General features: G+C 43.8%; 1 protein-coding gene across 11 annotated transcripts in view; it reads right to left on the bottom strand.

Moving 5' to 3' along the window:
- Window positions 1–25,344, bottom strand: part of LOC123332738 — a 136,217-nt gene that overhangs the window by 98,326 nt on the left and 12,547 nt on the right. For 7 of the 11 annotated variants that reach the window (XM_045164990.1, XM_045164992.1, XM_045164993.1 and 4 more), the window contains one exon: window positions 20,817–21,153. The exons of 2 other annotated variants lie outside the window; for them this stretch is intronic. In XM_045164990.1, the coding sequence (XP_045020925.1) occupies window positions 21,142–21,153 (12 nt within the window). In that variant the 3' untranslated portion in view covers window positions 20,817–21,141. Of the gene's footprint in view, window positions 1–6,089; window positions 7,114–12,021; window positions 12,090–20,816; window positions 21,154–25,344 lie in introns of those variants that run through there. 2 more of the 11 variants (XM_045164985.1, XM_045164989.1) reach the window with 1 other exon arrangement.

Genomic DNA, 25,344 nt, shown 5'->3' with positions numbered 1-25,344 from the left:
TGAACTTTATGTGGATTTTCTTAATCTTTAACTGTGTTGCCTTATATTTTAAGTAAGATATTAATATCAGCAAAAAGCATTCAAGGATTTTTAAACTGAATGTATAAAGTCCCTGGTATGAAGCCACCTGAAGAAGGAAATGGCAACGCACTCCAGTATTCTCACCTGTGAAATCCCATGGACAGAGGAGCCTGACAGGCTACAGTCCATGGAGTCACAAGAGTCAGACACAACTTAGCAAGAAAACCACCACCACCATGAAGCTACCATATGGTTGCTGTCTACTACTATTATGATTTTCACTACTGTCAATTTCAAAATGCATTTTTTGCTTTAGACACCCAGAACTGTTATCCTGGCTAAAACAGTTACAAGTAAAATTGCATAATCCGCCCACCATCCATTATGCACCCAGCCAAGGACAGATGGACATATGTGTCACATATGGCAGCCAAGAAGGTCTCTGTAAGGTAAGACTGGAGGGGAAGGGCACCCATGGCAAGAATCTAACATGTGCACCCATACAGCCACCTCTCCCTTAACCACAGAGCAGCATGTTTTGTGGGACACCAGGTCTTCACTAGAATCATAAGTAGAACTTGAAGACATGCACCAACCTGATTTCTCTTAAACAGAGAGCCCAGAGCTCTGAGTCCTTCGGACAAGATTCCCTGCAGCTTAGTGAGCACGGATCAGTTTCATGTGGCTCAGAGATTCAGGCCACGTTGAGTTAGGCCGTGGTTATGTCTGTATGACTGTTTAATTCCTCGAGGGTGCGTCCTCATCCTCCTGAGCTGAGGCCTCGTCCCTTTGTGTGTCTGCTGCTGCCATCATCTGTACCAGCTGCCTCTTGTGCCCCGTCTCCCTCTTGGCTGTGCTTCTCCAGATCTAAGGGTACGTCTGGTCTGTGGCTGACCTCTCCTCTGCGTTAGCATCCTCTCTCTCTCTCTCTCTGTTTGTCTGTCTCTCTCTCTGCCTCTCTCCTGGATTCCAGGAAGTCCACCAAGGTAACCACCACTGGGGGTTCCCCTGATAAAGAGACTGCGTATATAGTTCTCAGTTTCATGTATCTTTTTCTTTTCTTTTTCTTGAATAATTAGTCCTGGATAAGACTCTAATTCAGTCTTTACCTCTAGATTAAAGTCTGACTCTTGTTTATATCAAACAAGAGTAGCTTTCTTGCTCCTTTTTTATGTAAATGTGAAAGACATAATCTGGTCAGTTTCAATGAATTTTAATTAAATTATTATTACAGAATAATATATTAAAGTAATAAGACTTTACATTTTTCCCCTGTTTTTGGACTTAATGAGAAAAAAATAAAAGAATTAGTTGCTGTTTGTGTCTCTTTTTGAATACAAACATTTGCCATGCCCCAGAATAGTAGGAGAAAAAGTTCTTTTCAGTGAAATTCTTTTCTTAGGAAGGTATACTGCAAGCCTTTTTTTTCTCCCCAGAAAGATGCACAAGAAAGTTTCTTCTTTGTCTGTCTCAACACTGGTCATATCAAAGAAGAAAAGCAGCATAGATGGCCAAATGTACCAGTAACTCACTGGCTTGTCGCCATGCTGTTACCAAGATCTCCTGGGAATCCGGTTCAATCTTTCTTCCACTTTGTTCTCCAGGATAGATATTATTTTAGATGCCTGTGTCTCAGATAATAAACAGTCCTCCCTCCTCATTTAGGATATTGGACTTTCTCATGTCGCTCATCAACATGGGAAATGTTTGTGGTGAGGTTTTTCATCTGATTCCTGGATAATACACAAGCCACCCTAGTGACTTGTTTGGCCCTAAAGGTCCTGTGTGCTTCCCAGGTGGCTCAGTGGTCAAGAACCTGCCTGCCAGTTAAACAGATTCAGGTTTGATCCTTGGGTCAGGAAGATCCCCTGGAGGAGGAAATGGCAACCTTGCCTAGAAAATCCCATGGGCAGATGAGCCTGGTGGGCTACAGTCCACGGAGTCACAAAAGAGTCAGATATGGCTTACAAAGGAGGTCCTGTAAATCCTGACTCAGAAACTCTTGAGAGAAGGACACTGTTTTTGTCTTAAAATGCCAAAAGCTCATGAGGAATGGTAAATGGAACATCTGAGACCATATCAGGAAACTAAAATCAGATCTTCTATCTCAATGCATAACGGCCCTGCTGTTTATCAAGAGCTCTGGGTTGTTAAAATGATACAGAGGAGACGCTTGGCCTGGGGACTATGAAACATCCCAGCGTAGGAAAGGACGGTTCTATGGGTGCTAAGTTGCTTCAATTGTGTCCAACTCTTTGCCAACCCAAGGACGTAGCCTGCCAGGCTCCTCTGTCCATGGGATTCTCCAGGCAAGAATACGGGAGTATTCTTGGGCATGGGTTGCCATGCCCTCCACCAGGGGATCTTCTCCACACAGGTATCAAACCAGCATCTCCTGCGTCTCCTGCATTGGCGGGTGGGTTCTTTACCACTAGTGCCACCTGGGAAGCCCATGTTTCTGGGACTTCTGCAAATTTAGTCATCATGGTGGCCTAGCACTTCCATAAGGGTAAAAACTATACCATTGTTCTCATCACTTTATCTCCATTGTTTACACAGATGTGGTTTCTAGCAAATATTCAAAATGTTTACAAATAAGGAAGAAATGAATTGTAGGAGCCAAATCAGTTATGTTTTGTTTTTCAACACAGGTTGGCAAACTATGGCTTGAGAGCGAAACCAGCCTTTGTCTGATCCTGTGAGTAGAGCTTTACTGGAACTCAGCCACACCATCGGCTTACACGTGGCCTATGGCTGCGTTCTCACCACAGAGACAGAGACGAGCAGTGGCAACACAGACACCAGGGCCACAGAACACACCCCATGTAGCATTTACAGAAAACCTGCCAATGCCTACTCTAGAGCACTAGTGAGCTCAAAATTTAAAAAAAAAAAGAAAAAAGAAAAAAAAGTGTTGTGGGGGTTTCTATGGCTGGAAATCATACAAGCTAACCTGTGCTTCTTTTGTTAGATGTTTGAAATGATCGTTAATCCTGGAGATAATATCCTTGTAAATGAACCTACTTATTCAGGAACAATTCATGCCATGAGTACAAATTGCTACAAAAGGCTACTCTCTCTCTCTTATAATAAATAAGGAGAAAACACCACAACTTTAGAATTATCTGTCCACTAAAAAATAAAATAGCATATGTCTTCTGTAACAGAATCTTTAACATATGCAAAATATGTCAAATGTATATACCCTCTATTTATATACGTCTTTGACAGTCTAAATGTAGAGGTGCTAAAATTGGATTGTACAAAATCATGTCCAGATTTCTTATTATTTCACTTGAAATGTGACAATTGACAAAGACGTTTTTTATTGCCATCTGTATTCCCACAAGTGAAAGTATAAGCATATGTCAATATAACTGAAAACTAATATGTTAAGTCTAGTACTTTGATATCCAGTGTTAACTATCAGATCCTAACATCCAGAATAAGGAGGCGGATCACCTGGCCTGTGGCCCTGGCCAGAACACAGCACTGTCTGGGGCACAACGCTTTTGGGTCGATATAAACACAGACTGGAGCACAGTCAGAGAGAAGCAACCAGAGTGAACAACGAATTGGAAACACATGATGAATGGTTTTAGGAACTACTCTATTTCCCAGAAAGAGAAGACTCCATCGAGACGTGACAACTGCCCTCAACTACATTAAAGTTAGCCGTGTCACAGAGGAGTTAGATTTGTCTGTGCCCGTCCTTAGGTTGACGGAACTGGAACCAAAGGGCGAAAACTACAGGGAAGCAAGTTCATGGCAGTGTCACTTTCTAAGCACAGCCTCACGTGCTCTCTGAGGAGGAGAGCAGGCCCATCACCGCAGGCGCGCAAAGAAACTCACGGCCGCTTCACACAAGCGCCAGCGAAGCAACTCCAGCTTAGACTAGGTGACTTAACAGCGTGATTCTCATGCCACACTAATCTTAATTTCATAGGTTATCTTTTTTCTAATTTAATATTGTCTTTGTAAAACTGAATATGTATAAAGCAATTACCTTGTCCTGATGAAAGGCATATTTCCTCAACACTCCTAAGTAGAGGTAAAATTATTTATAAACATTGCTTTTCTAATGAACAAACTGAAAAGGAAATTAAGAAAACAATTCCATTTATAATAGCACCCAAAAGAATAAAATATCTGGAAATAAATCTAACAAAATAAGTGAAAGACATCCACATTAACAACTGTAAAACATTGATGAAAGAGATTAGAGAAGACTCCCATAAACAGAAAGCCATCACCTTTTCCCGGATAGGAAGACTTAATACTGTTCAGATGTCAATACTACCAAAGTGAAACACACCTTCCACACAGTCCCAATCAAAAGTCCAATGGCTTTTCTTGCAAAATAGAAAAGCCAATCTTCAAATTCATTTGGGATTGGAAGATGTCTAAATAGCCAAAACATTCCTGAAAAAGAGCAAAGTTAGTGGACTCCATGGTTCCCAATTTCAAATCAAGTGCAAAGCTACACTGATCAAAATCAGGTGGTATTGGCCTAAGGATAGACAGATATTCCAATGAAATAGAACTGAGAATCCAGAAATAAACCATACAGCTGTGGCCAATTGATTTTGATACAAGTACCACTCAATAGGAAAAAAAAAAATCATCTCTTCAATGAATTGTACAGGAATAACTGGATTTCCATGTACAAAAGAAAGAAATCAGACCTTTACCTCACCCTGTGTAAAAATGTACCTCAAAACGGATCAAACACTTAAATATAAGAGCTAAAACTATAAATTCCTAGAAGAAAACATAATGGCAAATCTTCTTGATTTTGGATTTGGCACTAAGACATAACAACAAAAATACAAGCAACAACATAAATATAGATGAATTGGACTTCATCAAAAATTAAAATCTTTTCAGAATCAAAGGACATCATGAAAACAGTGAAAAGACAGTCTAGAGAGTAGGAGAAAACACCTGCAAATCATATATATGATAAGAATTCAATATCCAGAGTCTATAAAGACCTCCTACAACTGAATAACAAAAGACAAAGAAATTAATTTAAAAATAGACAAAGGACTTGAATAGACATTTCTTTTTATATATATATATTTTTTTAATTTTATTTTATTTTTTAAACTTTACATAATTGTATTAGTTTTGCCAAATATCAAAATGAATCCGCCACAGGTATACATGTGTTCCCCATCCTGAACCCTCCTCCCTCCTCCCTCCCCATTCCATCCCTCTGGGTCGTCCCAGTGCACCAGCCCCAAGCATCCAGTATCATGCATCGAACCTGGACTGGCAACTCGTTTCATACATGATATTTTACATGTTTCAATGCCATTCTCCCAAATCTTCCCACCCTCTCCCTCTCTCACAGAGTCCATAAGACTGTTCTATACATCAGTGTCTCTTTTGCTGTCTCATACACAGGGTTATTGTTACCATCTTTCTAAATTCCACATATATGCGTTAGTATACCGTATTGGTGTTTTTCTTTCTGGCTTACTTCACTCTGTATAATAGGCTCCAGTTTCATCCACCTCATTAGAACTGATTCAAATGTATTCTTTTTAATGGCTGAGTAATACTCCATTGTGTATATGTACCACAGCTTTCTTATCAGAGAAATGCAAATCAAAACCACTATGAGGTACCATTTCACACCAGTCAGAATGGCTGCAATCCAAAAGTCTACAAGCAATAAATGCTGGAGAGGGTGTGGAGAAAAGGGAACCCTCTTGCACTGTTGGTGGGAATGCAAACTAGTACAGCCACTATGGAGAACAGTGTGGAGAGTCCTTAAAAAACTGGAAATAGAACTGCCTTATGACCCAGCAATCCCACTGCTGGGCATACACACTGAGGAAACCAGAAGGGAAAGAGACACATGTACCCCAATGTTCATCGCAGCACTGTTTATAATAGCCAGGACATGGAAGCAACCTAGATGTCCATCAGCAGATGAATGAATAGACATTTCTTCAAGGAAGATATATAAATGGCCAATAAGTACATGAAAAGATGCTCAATATCACTAGTCCTTAGAGGAATGAAAGTCAAAACCACAATGAGATACTACTTCACACCAATCAGGATGTCTATTATATTTTTTAATGGAGCATAGCAAGTCATAGAAATTGCTGGTGAAAATGTACATTGCTGGTTAAAATGCAAAATGGTGTAGCCCCCTGTAAAAAACAGTTTATCAGTGCCTCAAAATTTTACTCCTAGTACATACCAAAAAAGACTAAAAAACTGGGGGTCAAACAGAAATGTGAATGTTCATAGCAGCAATATAATAGCCAAAATATGGGTGCTTCCCAAGTGTACATCAGTGGATGAATGTGGTCTATCCACCACACAGTGGAATATTATTCAGCCAGAAAAAGGAAGGGAGTTCTGGTACCTCCTACAACATGGATAAACCTTGAAAACATGATGCCAAATGAAAGAAGCCAGACACTAAAGGACAAACATTGTGTGATTCCACTATATGAAATATCTGAAATAGGCAAATTCATAGAGACTGAGAATTGATCAGAGGTTACAGGAACCAGGGCGGGGTGGGGGAGTTGGAAATGAGGGTTCATGCTTAATGGGTACAAGGGGTCTGTTTGTAGTGATGAAAGATTTTGGAAAATAATAGTAACGATGGATGTACACATTGTGATGGTAGTTAATACCACTGAATCCCTCACCTTAAAATGGCAACTTTTTATTATTTATGTATTTGGTCATAATTTTAAAACTAAGTTAAAATAATTGCCTTTTCTTAGTTAGTGGATACTGAGTGTTAATTATTTTCCTAAACTCCTTAGGCATAAGATTATACAAGGCCTATAAATATAAAACTTGTGTCTGTGTAAATTGCTCACGTGCACACACATTTTCACATGTCCAGAGAACAATGCCAGGCTGTGAGGGAATATGCTGATGTCCATATTGTTTATTTCATGATCCAGTATTGACTTCTTTCATTCATGTTTGGTGGCTCAGACGGTGAAGAATCTGCCTGCAATGCAGGAGATCCGGGTTTGAGGCCTGGATTGGGGAAATCCTCTGAAGAAGGGAATGGCAATCCACTCCAGTATTCTTGCAGAGGAGCCTGATGGGCTACAGTCCATGGAGACACAAAGAGTCGGACACAACTGAGCACAACAGCAACAAATTATACAATCTAATCCTAACCCCAGGCTTAAGACAAGTTTATTATGAGTAAAGACTGAGCAACTAACACCTTCACTTTCATACAGCATCTGATTTTCGAGTCTAAGACCTTTTCAGTTCAACGTAAGTGCAGTCTGGATAACTCGCATTTAGTGAATAATTTTACATTTGACTGCTAAGAAAAGTGTTCGCTTATCCGTTGTAAAAAATGTTTTCACTCAATTATTGTTATTTTTAAATTTTTATTGAAATATAGTCTATTTTCAATGTTGTCTTAGTTTCAGATATACAGCAAAGCAATTCAGTTATACATATATATTTACAGGGCTTCCCTGGTGGCTTAGAGGGTAAAGCATCCACCTGCAATGAGGGAGACCCGGATTCAATCCCTGAGTTGGGAAGATCCCCTGGAGAAGGAAATGGCAACCCATTCCAGTACTCTTGCCTGGAAAATCCCATGGAGGGAAGAGTCTGGGAGGCTGCAGTCCATGGGGTCACAAACTTTCAGATTATTTTCCATTATAGGTCATTACAAGAGGGTCAATATATTTCCCTGTGCTATAAGCTTTTGTGGGTTATCTGTTTTGTATATAGTAGTATGTATATTTTAATCCCAAACTCCTAATTTATTTCTCCCCTCCTCTTTCCCTTTAGTACTCATAAGTTTGTTTTGTATGTCTGTGATATCTATTTCCTTTGTAAATATGCTCCTTTGTATCACTTTTTAGATTCCATGTATAAGTGATATCATGACATTTGTCTTTCATCATCTGACTTACTTCATATGATAAACTGTAGGTCCATGAATGTTGCTAAAAATGGCATTATTTCATTCTTGTTCATGGCTCAGTAATATTCCTGTGTGTGTGTGTGTGTGCGTGTGTGTGTGTGTGTGTGTGTGTATGTGTGTCTGTGTCTGTGTCTGTGTCTGTGTACCGCATCTGTAAGTGGTACTAGCGGTAAAGAACCCGGCTGCCAATGCAGGAGATGTAAGAGACACGGGTTCGATCCCTGGATTGGGAAGATTCCCCGGAGGAAGGCATGGCAACCCACTCCAGTATTCTTGCCTGGAGAATCCCCATGGAGAGAGGAGGCTGGCAGGCTACAATCCACAGGGTCTCAGAGAGTTAGACACGACTGAAGCAATTGAGCATGCACCTATGCACCACACCTATATCCATTCATCTGTCGATAGACTTTTAGGTTGCTTCCATGTCTTGCTATTTTAAATAGTGCTGCAAAGAACATTAAATGCCTGTATCTTTTCAAATTATGCTTTTCTTCTGATATATGTCCAGGAATGGGATTGCTGGGCCATATGATACTCATGTTTTCAGTTTTTTAAGGAACCTCCACACTGTTCTTCAGAGTGGCAACACCAATTTACTTGCTCACCAACAGTATAGGGGGCTTCCTTTTCTCCCTACCCTTTCCAGCATTTGTTATTTGTAGACTTTTCATCCATAGCCACTCTGACAGGTGTGGCTGTCGCTGCAGTTTTCATTTGCATTTCTCTAAGAATTGTGGTGTTGAGCACTCTACCCTTTCATGTGCCTGTTGGCCATCTGCATGACTTCTTTGAAGAAATGTATACTTAGCCATGAAATTAAAAGGCTCCTTGGAAGGAAAGTTATGACCAACCTAGACTGCATATTGAAAAGCAGGAACATGATTTTGCCAACAAAGGTCCATCTAGTCAAGGCTATGGTTTTTCCAGTGGTCATGTATGGATGTAAGACTTGGACTGTGAAGAGAGCTGAGCACTGAAAAATTGATGCTTTTGCACTATGGTGTTGGAGAAGACTCTTGAGAGTCCCTTGGACTTCAAGGAGATCCAACCAGTCCATTCTAAAGGAGATCAGTCCTGAGTGTTCATTGGAAGGACTGATGCTAAAGCTGAAGCTCCAACACTTTGTCCAACTCATGAGAAGAGTTGACTCATTGGAAAAGACCCTGATGCTGGGAGGGATCGGGGGCAGGAGGAGAAGGGGATGACAGAGGATGAGATGGCTGGATGGCATCACTGACTCGATGGACATGAGTTTGAGTAAACTCTGGGAGTTGGTGATGGACAGGGAGGCCTGGCGTGCTGCGATTCATGTGGTCACAAACAGTCAGACACGACTGAGCAACTGAACTGAACTGATACTTAGATCTGGGCTTCCCTGGTAGCTCAGCTCATAAAGAATCCACCTGCAATGCAGGAGACCCCAATTCAATTTCTGGGTCGGGAAGATCCCCTGGAGAAGGGATAGGCTACCCCCTCAAGAATTCTTGGGCTTCCCTGTTGGCTCCGTCAATAAAGAATCCACCTGCAATGCATGAGAGCTGGGTTCGATCCCTGGTTGGGAAGATCCCCTGGAGGAGGGCAGAGCAACCCACTTTAGTATTCTTGCCTGGAGAATCCCCATGGACAGAGAAGCCTGGCAGGCTGCAGTTTATGGGGTCGCAAACAGTCAGACACATTGGGTGCCTCTTGGCAATGGCAGGTCAGTATAAACCCCCGACAGGTTTCTGCCATAAGCTGTATGAGGTCACCACAGAACCACAGAGCAGGGCTCCTCACTTGCTTGACGCAGGGTGTTTCATTCATTCACGCAAGCACACTGTAGAGTTAGTAAAGTGCAGCAGAAAACGTGTTTGCTAGGAGAACAAAGAACTAGAGCTCCAAGCATCCTTACCTTGTCCTGAAGAATCTCAGTTGAGACACCAAGATGAAAGTTTGTTGCTGAATCACGCAAAGACGCCGGGATCCTTGGCCTCCGGAGGAGAAGAATTCAATCCGGGGCCAGAGACTAGGCTTGATCGCTCAGAGCTTTTGTGTAATAAAGTTTTATTAAAGTATAAAGGAGATAGAGAAGGCTTCTTACATAGACATCAGAGGGGGTAGAAAGAGTACCCCCTTGCTAGTGTTAGCAATGGAGTTACATACTCTCCAATGAATCCAAAGAATGTCTGGAAGTTGTAAAGATCTCATCAGACCTACTCCCATAATTTACATTTTAAGATAACAGGATTAGCTAGAAGGTTTAGTCCAGAGACTGCCTTCAGGCAGGATACATTATTGTTGTATAATCCTTGTAAAGACCAGACCTACTCCCATAATTTACATTTTAAGATAACATGATTAGACAGGTTTAATCCAGAGACTGTCCTCAGGCAGGATACATAATCCTAAAGAAAATAGAGGAAAAAAAAGTTTGTCCTTTCTTCCTCCTTGAGAATTCCAGACCCCTCTCTCCTTGGGGACCCCTATACTTCTTATCAACCTGCCTAGGAAATGACTCTCTCAGGATCCGTTACCTAAGGGTCTCCCCACCCCGATTAGAAAATTTGAATTACAACTGTGTAAAAGCTAAGACATTTACCAAAAAAAGGAGGGGGTGGGGGGCGGAGGGTAACAGTGGGGTCACTTTTTTTCTTTATTCACAAAATCTTCTCTAACGTGGTTCTTTACTTCAATAGTTGAAACAGTGAATTTACTTTTTCATACCCTAAGCAAGCCAATCACACTTCTCTCACTCAAATACACAGACGTTCTGAAAGGCAGTGGTACAAAGCACTTATGGAGCCAGCGCGTGGGGGCAACCACTGCTGCTGCTGCTGCTGCTCGGTCGCTTCAGTCGTGGCCGACTCTGTGTGACCCCATAGACGGCAGCCCACCAGGCTCCCCCGTCCCTGGGATTCTCCAGGCAAGAACACTGGAGTGGGTTGCCATTTCCTTCTCCAATGCATGAAAGTGAAGAGTGAACGTGAAGTCGCTCTGTCATGTCCAACTCCTAGCGACCCCATGGACTGCAGCCCACCAGGCTCCTTCATCAATGGGATTTTCCAGGCAAGAGTACTGCAGTGGGGTAACCACTACCAGAGGGAAAACCAAATGCACAGTCGCACCTGTGGTCTGTGTGGATTTCCTGCTGTTGGTGCCCGGACCTTCCGTGGCAGCCCCGGGGCCACCACCCTGGTCCACGACCACCTAAAGAGCCAGAGCTGTTAGGTCCTGGTGGGAATTAACAGGACTGATTCAAATTGACCTGAAGTCAACAGTTGTCACTCTGCATGGTTTTCTTCTCATTTAAACTCAAATATTGACTTGTCCACTTAAGGAATTCCACACTCCCGCCACACTTCCTTAAACCTTTCATGCTTTCCTACAATACTTCTACAGCATGGTGTATCTTCAAATTCCTTTCCAAATGGAGTGTAGCTTGCCAGGCTCCCCTGTCCCACGGGATTCTCCAGGCAAGAATACTGAAGTGGGTTGCCATGCCTTTAGCCAGGGTATTTCCCAACCGAGGGATCGAACCCAGATCTCCTGCATTGCAGGCAGATTCTTTACCATCTGAGCCAACAGAGAAGTCCAGTTAAACCTTCAGTGGGTGGCAATTACTGACTTTAACAAAAGTAGGTTTCGGTAAAAATTTTGGAGAATCTAATCTCCATGAAAATCAAATATTGACTAAATATCTCATTTTAACTGGTAATGTGTATCAAGATTCCTGAAGTCATGGACTTTAACTCCTTTTTCTGAAACCCCACACTAACTAGGGGAATATTATGTTTTAATGTATGTACTGGGGCTTCCTTGGTGGCTCAGATGGCAAAACATACCCATTGACTGGTGTGCCTTTAGAGCTACCTCACTTCAACGCTTCCCAATTTAACATTTCACTTACTCATTTTATTCATTCAGGCAGTAAATATTTATTGAGTGCCTACTGATAGGGTCTACATGGGGGCCCATGGTTGAAATGGCTCATTATGTTGACCTCAAAAACAAAGAATAAAGCCACAGTGACCCTTGAGACTGACCAAGTTGCCCAAAGGACATTCTGTTTTCCCACTGGCACTTACCTTTTCAAGGCTACGAGACCACTGGATTCCAGACCTCTGGCTACATGACCACAGGACTCAGCTACAGGCTAAAAATTAACCATCCATTCAGAGAATTTTTCATTGGCGGGGTAGAAAAAAGACGGGGTCAGAAAGGGAGGACACGGGTTCTTCTCAAGGGCCAGTCATCCTCTCATTTTCCCCTCTAATAAATTCCCTTTTCTTGCCTGACTGCTCGGCTCACTCTTTTTATCTGCACTCACCTTACACCTACTACTCTAAGCACTCAACCTAAAGCAATGAACAAAACAGAGAGATCCTTACATTTGGGGCAAGGAAGAGTTGGCAGAGGAAGATGGAGAGTGAAGAAATTTATTAGTGTTTTATGCAGTGCTAAGCACAACAAAGAAAGCAATTTAAGATAGAGGGTGGTGTAAAGCTGGGGTGCTCCTGTAATGGGGGCTAGAGAGGGCAGGTGAGACTGGCAGAGAGCAGACTGCAGACACCACGCACGTGACCGTGGAGCCCAGGGGCCTGAGAAGTAACTGTGAAGAGCTCAGAGAGGCTGCAGGGTCGGCAGAGGTGGGGAATGCCCCGCAGAGGGCTGGCTTCAGCAACAGAAATGTATTTGCCCACAGTCTGGAGACCGGAACTCTGAGATCCAGGGTGGGCAGGGCCGTTTCTTCTGAGGCCTTCCGCTTTGGCTTATGGCTGGACGGCTGCCTCTCCCTTTGCCTTCGAGTGGTCATCCCTCTGTGCATGACTGTGTCCTCACCTCTCCCTATAACGACCATGGTCACAGGTGTCCTAAGGGACCAGGACCCACCCTAATGACCTCAGTCTAAATTAATCACCTCTTTAGAGGCTTTCCAACCAAATACAGTCACATTCTAAGGTCCTGGGGGTTAGAACATCAACATATGAATGCCCCACCCCAACTCAGCCCATAAGAAAAGTGATATGAGACAGAGAGCAGGTGAAGGGGTGCTCAACCAGGTAAGGCCTTACAGGCCATGCAAGATCTGGAATTAGCCCAAGAACGTGGGAGCCACTGCAGGGTTCTAAGCAGGAGAATGGCAGAACTGACTTGGCTTTCGAAGGCCATCCTGACCCAGAAAATGGGTCACCATGGGGCAGGAGAAGCACTGGGGGAGCCCCAAGGAGCCTGCAGAGGGGACATTCCATCTCAACGAGGGGATCAGGACAAACTCTGACAACACAGCATCTAAAGCGAAAGCTGAATAAAGGGCATATACTCGAGGAAAAGAAGCAAAATGACTTTTCAACACAAATGAAATTTTAAAAGGCTACTTAAGGAGATCAAGCCAGTCAATCCTAAAGGAAATTAACCCTGAATATTCATTGGAAGGACTGATGCTGAAGCTGAAGGTCCAATACTTTGGCCACCTGATTTGAAGAGTTGACTCATTGGAAAAGACCCTGATGCTGGGAAAGATTGAAGGCAGGAAGGAGAAGGGGACGACAGAGGATGAGACGGTTGGATGGCATCACTGACTCAATGGACATGAGTTTGAGCAAACTCCAGGAGACAGTGAAGGACAGGGAAGCCTGGTGTGCGGTCACAAAGAGTCGGACACAACTGAGTAACTGAACTACAATGAATTGAGGGTGAAGCAAGTATTGCACGGTTCCTGCTCTCATCTGCTCTGAATACATAACTCATTTTCTCACTTACTAGCTTGGTTTGGCTCATTTGCTTTTCTTTTGTATTCCTGCTTTCATGGGTTTTTTTTTTTTATTATTATTTCTTTATTTCATACTTCTCGTAAATGTTTCATGTCCTTTTTAAAACTTGAAATTTATAACTGACACTGAAAATTTAAGTACTAGCTCGTAATACAGTCATAATTCCAGTAACACTGAGTATTTACAAGCTGGATTGCCCAGACACTACAGTCATATGTTTATTAGAGTCATTGATCACGGGGCTCTTAGTGATTTTACATTCAAGGAAGAAACCAGGAGAAAATAAAAACAAGTCTGGCTACAATTCAGGAACACTGGAGCCTGACTGAGAGTCCAGGTTGAGGCTGCCCCTGGGACAGCCTCCACCTGCAAAGACCTGCCTTGGGGCTTCTCCCCAGGTGCCTTGAACCCCCTCTGAACAGTCCAAGGAAGGAGGCAACGAAGCCACAGGGACACCAGGGATTCCCTAGACACCCTTCCAGCAATTCTTCTTAAAATTTTCAGAAAGCAGAGGAAGAACAAAGGCAGGAAGTCCAGACCTACATATGCCTTGTCAGAGCACCTGGAGCTCTGAGTTCACGGGCGGAGACGGTTGAAGGCCCCTCATCACAGCACCTTAAGAAAGAAGCGGCCCAGGTGGCTGACCACAGCAACTTCCTTCCAGTGCCCCCCGTCCCACTGCCCATCCCCGCTCATGCTGAGGACTCCGGTCCTGCGGCCCCATGCTCATGGAGGGGAGGCCCAGATTGCCATCACCCTGCACTGGCCAGGACAGGGCCGCCATCAGGCAGCACCACTTTTCCTTGCAGCTCTTCCCATGGTCCGTACTTCTCCCTGCTGTTGTTAATCAGTGTTCTCCTCCCAGGCCCTGAGGACAGGAGCCAAGCCACGCTCCTCGTGGCTGCATCCTCAGAGCTCATCCTCAGCGCCTGGCTGGGGGGCAGGTCTTCAGTAAGTGCCTTCTGCCCTTGGGTTCTGCACTTTATTTGGGACACTTTAACCACTGGACCGCCAGGGAAGTCCCTTGGATCGTACACTTTAAATGGGGAAGTTTGTGTTGTGTGAATTACATCTCAACAAAGCTAGTTTTAAAAGGTTACCATTAAAACAAATTAATTAATTAAACTAATGGTGGCTCAGATGGTAAAGAATCTGCCTGCAATACAGGAGACCTGGGTTCGATCCCTGGGTATGGAGGGATTCCTGGAGAAGGGAATGGCAACCCACACCAGTGTTCTTGCCTGGAGAACCCCATGGATGGAGGAGCCTGGCGGGCTACTGTCCATGGGGTCACAAGAAGTCAGACATGACTGAGCGACTAACACAAAGTCAATTACCATACAGTGGCATTCAATGTAGTTGGAAAAAAATAAGATGCATGTCTATTGACATGGGAAAATATTCAGGAAATACTATGCAAAAGAGTTTTGATAAAGCAGTTTGTTTTACAATATAACCCTGATACTTTGTTGTTGTTTTTGGTTGTTTTCTTCTTTTTTTCTTTTTCTTTTTTTTTTTTTTTTTTTTTTTTTTGCTTAACAAAGGGATATATCCACATATTTAGTATTTCTGAATGCCTATATTTGTGGGCACAGTTCTAAGTGTTTGTGACCCATCAGTGAATGAAGATCCTTGTTATCACGGAGCTTACCTTTTCACTGGGGAGGCTGACCATAAGTAACAAGCACAATACACAAGTATATCATATAGCATCTTAGACAGGACAAAGGGCCATGGGGGTGCTGCCTGGCAGAGAGGGCTGAGATGCAGGCAGGGAGCGTGGCGCAGGGTGAATTCAGGACGCTAGACTGGACCCGAACGGGTATCTAGTGGAGGAGTAAGACCTCAGATTTGAGCCTTTTCATTCAGGGGACAGCCAAAGGACCAGGGTGACAGCAAGCAAGCAAGAGGGACCCACTGGGAGAGGAGGGTGGGGTGGCCTCTTGTTGCCCCGGTGAGGACTCTGGCTTTTACCCTGCAAGTGGGGGAACCATGGTGGGATGTTGACCATGAAAAAGAAGAGGCCTCCAGCTTGAGTGGGCGGCTCTGGCTGCTGAATTGAGGGGAACAGGAGAGGTAGGGAGGCCTGTCGAAGGGCTACTGCACTAACTCAGACTTGGGAGGACAGTGACTCAGACCCAGAAGAGGGCAGCCAGGTAGTTAGGAAAGGCTGGCGTCCAGATTTTTCAAAACAGAGCCACAAGGGTCTCCTGTTAATGGAACGGGGGTTCCCCAGGTGGCTCTGGGGGTGCAGCCCCCCCGGGGTCCTCCATGACGGGGACATGGTGACTCCCCCAGTGTGTGTGTGGGGTGTGGTCAGGAAATAAGAGGCAGAGAAGTGCAATCCTGCAGGACGGTTGGGAGCGCTTACAGTTAGGTTCTTGGCACATAACTGCTCAAGAGAAAGAAGCCCGAATTGTGCTTGGACTCTGTATCAAAGGCTCAGAAATATAGCCCTAGATTTATCATCAGTGGTCATCAAGAAGGAAGAATAAACATGAAAGGCTTGTGGGAATGAAAATTGTTGGGATGTTCAAGCTTCAGTAATTCATGACAGCTTTGGAAATCTCAAAAGTCCACATGTAGGATTGCTTCAAGTTATATTATATTCTTTTGCTGTAATGAAAAAATGCCCAGATTATTTGAAATGTAGACTGAAGTAACAAGTCTTGGCCAGCAGGTGGCAGGCTTGCCTCATGATTTCTTCAAAAGCTTGAAGCCAGATTACAGTAAATTTTTGATTCTGAGTCAAAAATCCAAATGTATCTCATATTTAGCAGGAATTATGAATGCAACATTATTTAATCATAATGTTTCCTTGAGTTTCATGAATAATGTTTTTAAATTTGTTCATTCCATTAACCGCAAGAATACAAGATAATATATGTAGTAGATATTAAGAGAATTAATCAAGACAGTTCTGCACATTTCACGTAAAGCATTAACATCTAGGCCATTCTAAGTTATAGTGGGGGAAGTAATATATTTAAACATTGATTTTCCCATTAAGATATTTAATCTATTTTGTCTTCCTGTGTAAGGCATGTCAGTAATTTATGCCGCATACTCCTGTGTCTCATTTAATTTTTTAAAAGATGTGCATTTTCATTCATTGTAGAGAAATAATAAAATTTACCTTTAACTTTTCAGAAAGATTAATGTGGCTGTAATTTTTACAATATTTAAAAGTTTATTTCACATTGTATTCAAAATTCAAATGGCAAACCCCATAGAATAATCATGGTAAATACATTTACTCTCAAAATATTGGCTGGGTCTAGTCCAGTGAGACAACACCTTTTCCTCCATTGACCTTACTTACATTAAGACGACCTCTGGCTTCCCTAGCTACGGTGACAGGTCCCCAAGCACAGCCCTGCCCCAGCAGGAAGTTATCACCAAGCAGGAAAGAGAATGCTTATGCCTTTGAGGAACACACAGCCTTGTTTTAGAGATAAGACCAACAGAGTCTGCCCCTGAGGACTCCCTAAAGTTCCTAAATATGTGATTGCACATACAGTCCCAACAAAAGGCCTGCCATTGTCAAAGTGCAAATGAGCAGCATGTTTCACATATGGCTGAGGAATGGCCAGCCAGACACTCATTACCATCCACTCCACAGCCCGGCCGCACACATCCACTCTTCAAAATCCAGGTGACTAACACTTGTATTTCAGGGGACTTTCCTGGCTGTGCAGTGGTTGGGACCCTGTGCTTCCAATGCAGGGAGCTTGGGTTTGATCCCTGGTCCCGGAACTAAGATCCCACATGCTACTCAAATACAGCTAAAAAAACAAGCAAACAAACAAAAAACTATATTTCAGAAAAATTTCACGTGCCTAAGTATCAGAGTTCCTTTCAATAACAGAACCAGAAACTTTTCCATGGACAAATGCACAGAGCCTAAAAATGCACAACATGATTAAAACATAAAGTGGTGTGTACATTGAAAATTTCAGTGAATAAAAATCAGGAGACAGAAGGGACCTAGTTACTACAGGCTGGTGGTGCAGGATTGGGTGGAATGTTTCCTGGGGGCAGTGGAGGTGGGCTGGAACCAGGAGGATGGGCAGTCAGAGAAAGAGAATGCCCACTGGGGCTGGAGAAGAGACATGGACAAACAGCAGGGAGCTTTCGTTATTTTGGAGCATTTGGAGGACAGTTTACCTGATTAAGGAGTTCCCTCGTGGCTCAGAAGGTAAAGAACCCACCTGCCAATGCAGGAGATATAAGAGACATGGCTTCGATCCCTGGGTCGGGAAGATCCCTTGGAGGAGGACATGGCAACCCACTCCAGAATTTTGCCTGGGAAATCTCATGGACAGAGGAGCCTAGCGGGCTACAGTCCATGGGGTCACAAAGAGCCAGGCATGACTGAATGACTAAACAATGACAAATCACCTGATTTAATTTTGAATATAATAAGGTCTTTACTGCCCACTGAGCTCATGTCCAAATTTTAAGGTTGCATCCAAAAATCTCCCAGGACCCCTCTGGTTCTAAGCCTCCATAAGCAGACTGTCTTCATGCCAGTCACAGTTATGTGTGGAATTGTGTCCCCCCAAATTCATACACTGAAGTCCTGACAGACCCCTTCCCGGAGGGACAATGGTCCTGCTGACTGACACCTTGATCTTGGGTTTCTAGCCTCCAGAACTAAGAGACAAGTTTCCCTTTAAGGCACTCAGTTTGTGAAACTTTGTTACCACAACCCTAGCAAATTACTAACACTCATCACCTAAATTTCACTACCTTTATCTCAATATATTTGGTTATGTATAAATACACACAGTGAGACCCAGCAGAAGTAAGCAGAAGGAGTCAGCCATTAGAACTGCAGATGGTGGGCGGGGGAGGGGGCGACTGTGCAGAGGCTAGATCAATTCAAAGACTCTGGGTGAGCCTCTTTTGCTGTCTTAAAACCTAGCCTGGCTGCCGGTGGAGACCAATGAAACAGTCGAGGGGTTGGATGAGCTCAAAGATGGGAATAACCTGGAAATTTTTCTTTTTTAATGTTTATAATTTTAACAAATTTTAAGGTTTTCTTTAAATTTAATAATTTTAACAAATTATTTTGCAAGAAAATTTTAAAAGAAAAACTCAGAATCCAAGAGTTTCAGTGTGAACAAATACATTATACACCTCTTCTGTAAGAGAGCTTTTGAATTATCATAAAGGCTTCCCCGGTAGTTCAGATGGTAAAGAACCCAACTGCCAATGCAGGAGATCTGGGTTCGATCCCTGAGTCAGGAAGACCCCTTGGAGAAGGGAAAGGCTACCCACTCCAGTATTCTTGCCTGAAGAATCCCATGGACAGAGCAGACTGGCAGGCTCTAGTCAATGGGAAGACAAAGAGTTGGGCATGACTGAGTGACTAACTAAGTGTCTCAAAATAAGCAAAATCCAGAACCAGTTCAAAAGTTGGATCTAAGGCCCCTGCACTGGAGTCCCAGGCCCATAAACACCAAGTACAAACAACCCCACAGCAGTATCTGCGCTAAGGGCGACCCGAACGCTGCCACCCCCATGGCCGGCCTCCCAGTGGCCCTGCTGTGAGCTGATGGAAAGACCGTGTTCTAGACAAACGTCCCCTGGAAACACGGCATCTTAGTCAGCCTAAGCTGCTGTCACAGTTCCCCGGGCTGGGAGCTTAAACAGCAGACATTACTGTCACACTCTGGAGGTTGGGAGTCCACGGGTCAGCTTCTGGCAGGGCTGGGGGCAGTGTTCCCAGCCTGCACAGCCGCCTCTGCTGTGTCCCCATGTGAGGAGGGCCTTCTCTGACTCTGCTCACAGGAGTACCAGTCCAGAAGGAGAGCTCACCCCCAGCACCCATCCACCCTTCCTAAGATCAGCCCGTTGGGAATTAGGCTCCCACGTGGGAAACTCTGGGGGGAACAGGACTCCATCCATGGCACAGAGAAGCATGGACCCCACCTGCCAGCCTGTACGGACCAGCCCATGGACATCACCCCTCAGTGCACGCTTGGCACAAGCCCAGCAGGACTTGTCAGGGGAAGCACACTGACTGAGACCGCCCACCCTGGCCAGGCACCATAGTAACCATGTGCATGAGTTGTTTTACAACAGGAGGTCCTGGTAAGGAACTCGGAACTAATACGCCACCACCAACCAGAAGAATTCCGGAAAGGTCAAAAGGAGACAACACATGTCCGACCACCTCCCAGAATCCTCTCTGGCATCGATCTTGGCTGAACAAGGCGTGCACCACCAGGAAGGACTCTGAGTCAGAATGATTGGCTAAGGACAACCCAGAAACTAATTCTATCACCATAAAACCCAAGACTGCAAACCATATGGCAGAGCTGTTCTCCTGGGTTCCCTTACCCTACTGCTGTCCGCCCGGGTGTCCTTTCCCAATAAAATCTCTTGCTTTGTCAGCACATGTGTCTCCTCAGACAATTCATTTCCGAGTGTTAGGCAAGACCCTGGTTTCAGACCCTGGAAGGGGTCCTCCTTCCTGCAACAGACTCACTCCAGTGGGCTTGGGGTCTGCCCCCACCAAGGTGCTAGGACACAGGGACACAGTACATATGGCCATGCAGGGCACACCCTTGGACACAATGTCACAGCATGTCAGGGAAGGACCAGCTGCCCCGGTAAACGCAGGCAGCTCAGATGGCAGGACTGCATGTGTTGGAGAGAGACACCCCATCTGCAGGCTGGCCAGGGGCCACCGGCTGCACAGGCAGGACATGGAGCATCTGATGTCTAGGGAACTGAGTACACAGACCCAAGCTGCTTGGCCCCCAGAGGACAGCAGGCTGCTGGGAAGGGTTCGTTATTGGAAATATTAAACACTGCTGCTGCTATTTAGTCCCTAAGTCAGGTCCTACTCTTTTGCAGCCCCATGGACCGTAGCCTGCCAAGCTCCTCTGTCCATGGGATCCTCCAGGCAAGAATACTGGAGTGGGTTGTCATTTCCTTTTCCAGGGGATCTTTCCAACCCAGAGATTGAACACGTGTCTCCTGTTTAGCAGGCAGATTCTTTAGCCATCTGGGAAGGCCACTATTAGATGCAATTATTATTAAGTCAAATGTAATTACTAATAAAATGAAATTTAATTGACAAAAATGAAATGTACTTATTCAAGATTAAATGCACTTTAATGAGAAGACAACCAAGTCACAGAGCTCCTGGAATGCACAGCCTCCACGTGCAGTTCTTACTCGGCATGGGGGCGCCTTCAGCGCGGTGGCCCCAGGGACGCTTCCTGAACGTGGTACCCTCACGGCACTGTCAGCAGGCATCTCGCCATAAGATAAGCCATCATGGTCCCTGGTCCTGGAGCATAAACTGAAGCGGCATCCCTGGCGTTTAGACCATCAGGTTGTTTCAGAATGAATCTCACACTGGTTGTGATCCCCCAGATTCCTTAGCAGATTACAAACAGGACTCTGAAGGCAGTGAGATTAGCAAGGTCCCTGTTAAAGGAAAGGTCAAGAAACAAAGGGCAGATGGAGAAACTCACTCACACAGCTAGAAGAGAAATACTGTACCTATGGTCCAAAGACAATATTGATGAACTTCAGACCACCCATCAGATCTTACAGGTCATCTCTGTCTCAAGCAACCTCCTGTGATGGTCTTAAAACCAGAACAGAGTGAGACTAAATTCTAATCATAAATAATACCCTGGTTTTACTGTCACATGTCCTATGATCTGAGAGCAGTGGCCAATTAAGCAGGCCTCCCTTGAAAAGTTCAAGCTAGATCAAAACCTCTGTCCATAGCCAGGCTGCTGAATGGCTGCCCCTCAAATAACACACCTCAATGAAAGATCTGCTATGATCTCCAGTCTCCTTCACATCACAGAAACCTTCCTTAGAGGACAAAAGGCAGTGTGGTCTCTAACTCCTGCATCTGACCCTTTCTTGCATGAGATGGAGAAAATGTGACTTAAGTCTAATCCTTATAGTAAAATGCACTGAAGCATAAAGGTTTTTTTTTCTTTCTTTCTTTTTTTGGCCACTTCGCATGGCATGTGGGACCCTAGTTCCCTGATCGAGGACTGACCCTGTGCCTCCTGCATTTGAAGCCTGGACTCCTAACCACTGGACCACTAATGAAGTTTCTGAAGGTTTACTACTAAGGCAGAACAGATTAGATCCTGTGGGTGATCAGGGACCCTGGGGCATCTCCCCAGCCGCCAGCTACATAGGAATTTGAGAGATTTCTTCAATACAGTGCTGTGGATTTTACTGCCCAGACATGAAAGGGTAACAGGAAGGAAGGCCAGGGGTCTCCAAACGGAGGAAATTGGCTGCAAGTGTCAGACATTTTTTATCTCTCTTTAGCTGCAGGAGGAAACAAACTACAAGTCCTAGATTTTTTCTTTTTCTATACAAATTTAAAGAGAGGTTTCTTTTAAAGTTCTGTGTTGCCATGACAACACCTGGCTCCACCTGAACTTAATTCTTCTCAAACCTTGACCTGACCAATGCATTTTCCTTATGGAAATGTTTGTCTTAAGCTATGTTAATGAACTATATATTTACCAAAGACTGTCTTCAAGTCCATTCTGCCCAAGACTCAGAAGCAACTTGACAAACCAGTACTTTTTACTCATACAAATGTTCAGTCACTCAGTAGTGTCCAGCTCTCTGCGACCCCATGAACAGCAGCACACCAGGCCTCCATGTCCATCACCAACTCCCAGAGTTTACTCAAACTCATGTCCATTGAGTTGGTGATGCCATCCAACGACCTCATCCTCTGTCATCCCCTTCTCCTTCTGCTTTCAATCTTTCCCAGCATCAGGGTCTTTTCCAATGAGTCACTTCTTCACATCACGTGGCCAAAGTATTGGAGTTTCGGCTTCAACATCAGTCCTTCCAATGAATGCTCAGCACTGATTTCCTTTAGGATGGACCGACTGGATCTCCTTGCAGTCCAAGGGACTCTTAAGACTCTTCTCCAACACCACAGTTCAAAAGCATCAGTTCTTCAGTGCTAGCTTTCTTTCTTTATAGTCCAACTCTCACATCCATACATGACTACTGGAAAAACCATAGCCTTGACTAGGAGGACCTTTGTTGGCAAAGTAATGTCTCTACTTTTTAATATGCTGTCTAGGTTGGTCATAACTTCTCTTCCAAGGAGTAAGCATCTTTTAATTTCATGGCTGCAATCACCATCTGCAGTGATTTGGGAGCCCAGAAAAATAAAGTCTGACACTATTTCCACTGTTTCCCCATCTATTTGCCAGGAAGTGATGGGACTGGATGCCATGATCTAAGTTTTCTGAATGTTGAGTTTTAAGCCAACTTTTTCATTCTCTTCTTTCACTTTCATCAAGAGGCTCTTTAGTTCTTCTTCACTGTCTGCCATAAGGGTGATGTCATCTGCATATCTGAGGTTACTGATATTTCTCCTGGCAATCTTGATTCCAGCTTGTGCTTCTTCCAGCCCAGCATTTCTCATGATGTACTCTGCATATAAGTTAAATAAGCAGGGTGACAATATACAGCCTTGATGTACTCCTTTTCCTATTTGGAAGCAGTCTGTTGTTCCATGTCCAGTTCTAACTGTTGCTTCCTGACCTGCATACAGAGCTCTTAGGAGGCAAGACAGGTGGTCTGGTATTTCCATCTCTTTCAGAATTTCCCACAGTTTGCGGTGATCCACACAGTCAAAGGCTTTGGCAAAGTCAATAAAGCAGAAATAGATGTTTTTCTGGAACTCTCTTGCTTTTTCAATGATCCAACAGATGTTGGCAAATTGTTCTCTGGTTCCTTTGCCTTTTCTAAATTCAGCTTGAACATCTGGAAGTTCATGGCTCATGTATTGTAATTTTGACCATTACTTTGCCAGCATATGAAAGAAAGAAAGTGAAGTCACTCAGTAGTGTCCTATTCTTTGTGACCCCGTGGACTATAGCCCACCAGGCTCCTCCATCCATGGGATTCTCCAGGCAAAAATACTGGAGTGGGTTGCCATTTCCTTGCTAGCATGTGAGATGAGTGCAATTGTGTGGGAGTTTGAGCATTCTTTGGCATTGCCTTTCTTTGGGATTGGAATGAAAACTGATCTTTTCCAGTCCTGTGGCCACTGCTGAGTTTTCCATATTTGCTGGCATATTGAGTGCAGAACTTTCACAGGATCATCTTTTAGGATTTGAAATAGCTCAGCTGGAATTCCATCACCTCCACTAGCTTTGTTCGTAGTGATGTTTCCTAAGGCCCACTTCACTTTGCACTCCAGGAAGTTTGGCTCTAGGTGAGTGATCACACCATTGTGATTATCTGGGTCATGAAGATCTTTTTTGAATAGTTCTTCTGTGTATTCTTGCCACCTCTCCTTAATATCTTCTGTTTCTGTTAGGTCTATACGATTTCTGTCCTTTATCTAGCCCATTTTTGCAAGAAATGTTCCCTTGGTATCTCTAATTTTCTTGAAGAGATCTCCAGTCTTTCCCATTCTGTTGTTTTCCTCTATTTCTTTGCATTAATCACTGAGGAAGGCTTTCTTATCTCTCCTTGCTATTCTTTGGAACTCTCCCTTCAGATGGGTATCTTTCCTTTTCTCCTTTGCTTTTCATTTCTCTTCTTTCCACAGCTATTTGTAAGGCCTTCTCAGACAGCCAATTTGCTTTTTTGCATTTCTTTCTCTTGGGGATGGTCTCAATTACTGTCTCCTGTACAATGTCACGAACCTCATTCCATAGTTCATCAGGCACTCTATCAGCTCTAATCCCTTAAATCTTTCTCACTTCCACTGTATAATCATGAAGGGATTTGATTTAGGTCATACCTGAATGATCTAATGGTTTTCCCTACTTTCTTCAATTTAAGTCTGGATTTGACAATAAGGAGTTCATGATCTGAGCCACAATCAGCTCCTGGTCTTGTTTTTGCTGACTGTATAGAGCTTCTCCACCTTTGGCTGCAAAGAATATAATCAATCTGATTTTGGTGTTGACCATCTGGTGATGTCCATGTGTAGAGTCTTCTCTTGTGTTGTTGGAAGAGGGTGTTTGCTATGAACAGTGTGTTCTCTTGACAAAACTCTGCTAGCCTTTGCCCTGCTTCATTCTGTATTCCAAGGCCAAATTTGCCTGTTACTCCAGGTGTTTCTTGACTTCCTACTTTTGCATTCCAGTCCCCTATAATGAAAAGGACATCTTTTTTGGGTGTTAGTTCTAGAAGGTTTTGTAGGTCTTCACAGAACTGTTCAACTTCAGCTTCTTCAGCGTTACTGGTTGGGGCATAAACTTGGATTACCATGATATTGAATGGTTTGCCTTGGAAATGAACAGTGATCATTCTGTCATTTTTGAGATTGCATCCAAGTACTGCATTTTGGACTCTTTTGTTGACTATGATGGCTACTCCATTTCTTCTAAGGGATTCTTGCCCACAGTAGTAGATATAATGGTCATCTGAGTTATATTCACCCATTCCAGTCCATTTTAGTTCACTGATTCCTAAAATGTTGACATTTACTCTTGACGTCTCCTGTTTGACTACTTCCAATTTGCCTTGATCCATGGACCTAACATTCCAGGTTCCTATGCAGTATTGCTCTTTACAGCACTGGACCTTGCTTCCATTACCAGTCACATCCACAACTGGGTGTTGTTTTTGCTTTGGCTCCGTCTCTTCATTCTTTCTGGA

The sequence above is a fragment of the Bubalus bubalis genome, chromosome 3, assembly GCF_019923935.1.
Source record: "Bubalus bubalis isolate 160015118507 breed Murrah chromosome 3, NDDB_SH_1, whole genome shotgun sequence".
In the NCBI taxonomy this organism is placed as follows: Eukaryota; Metazoa; Chordata; class Mammalia; order Artiodactyla; family Bovidae; genus Bubalus; species Bubalus bubalis.
The sequence above is the reverse complement of the archived record's forward strand: the minus strand, read 5'-3'. Positions and strand labels throughout refer to the sequence as shown.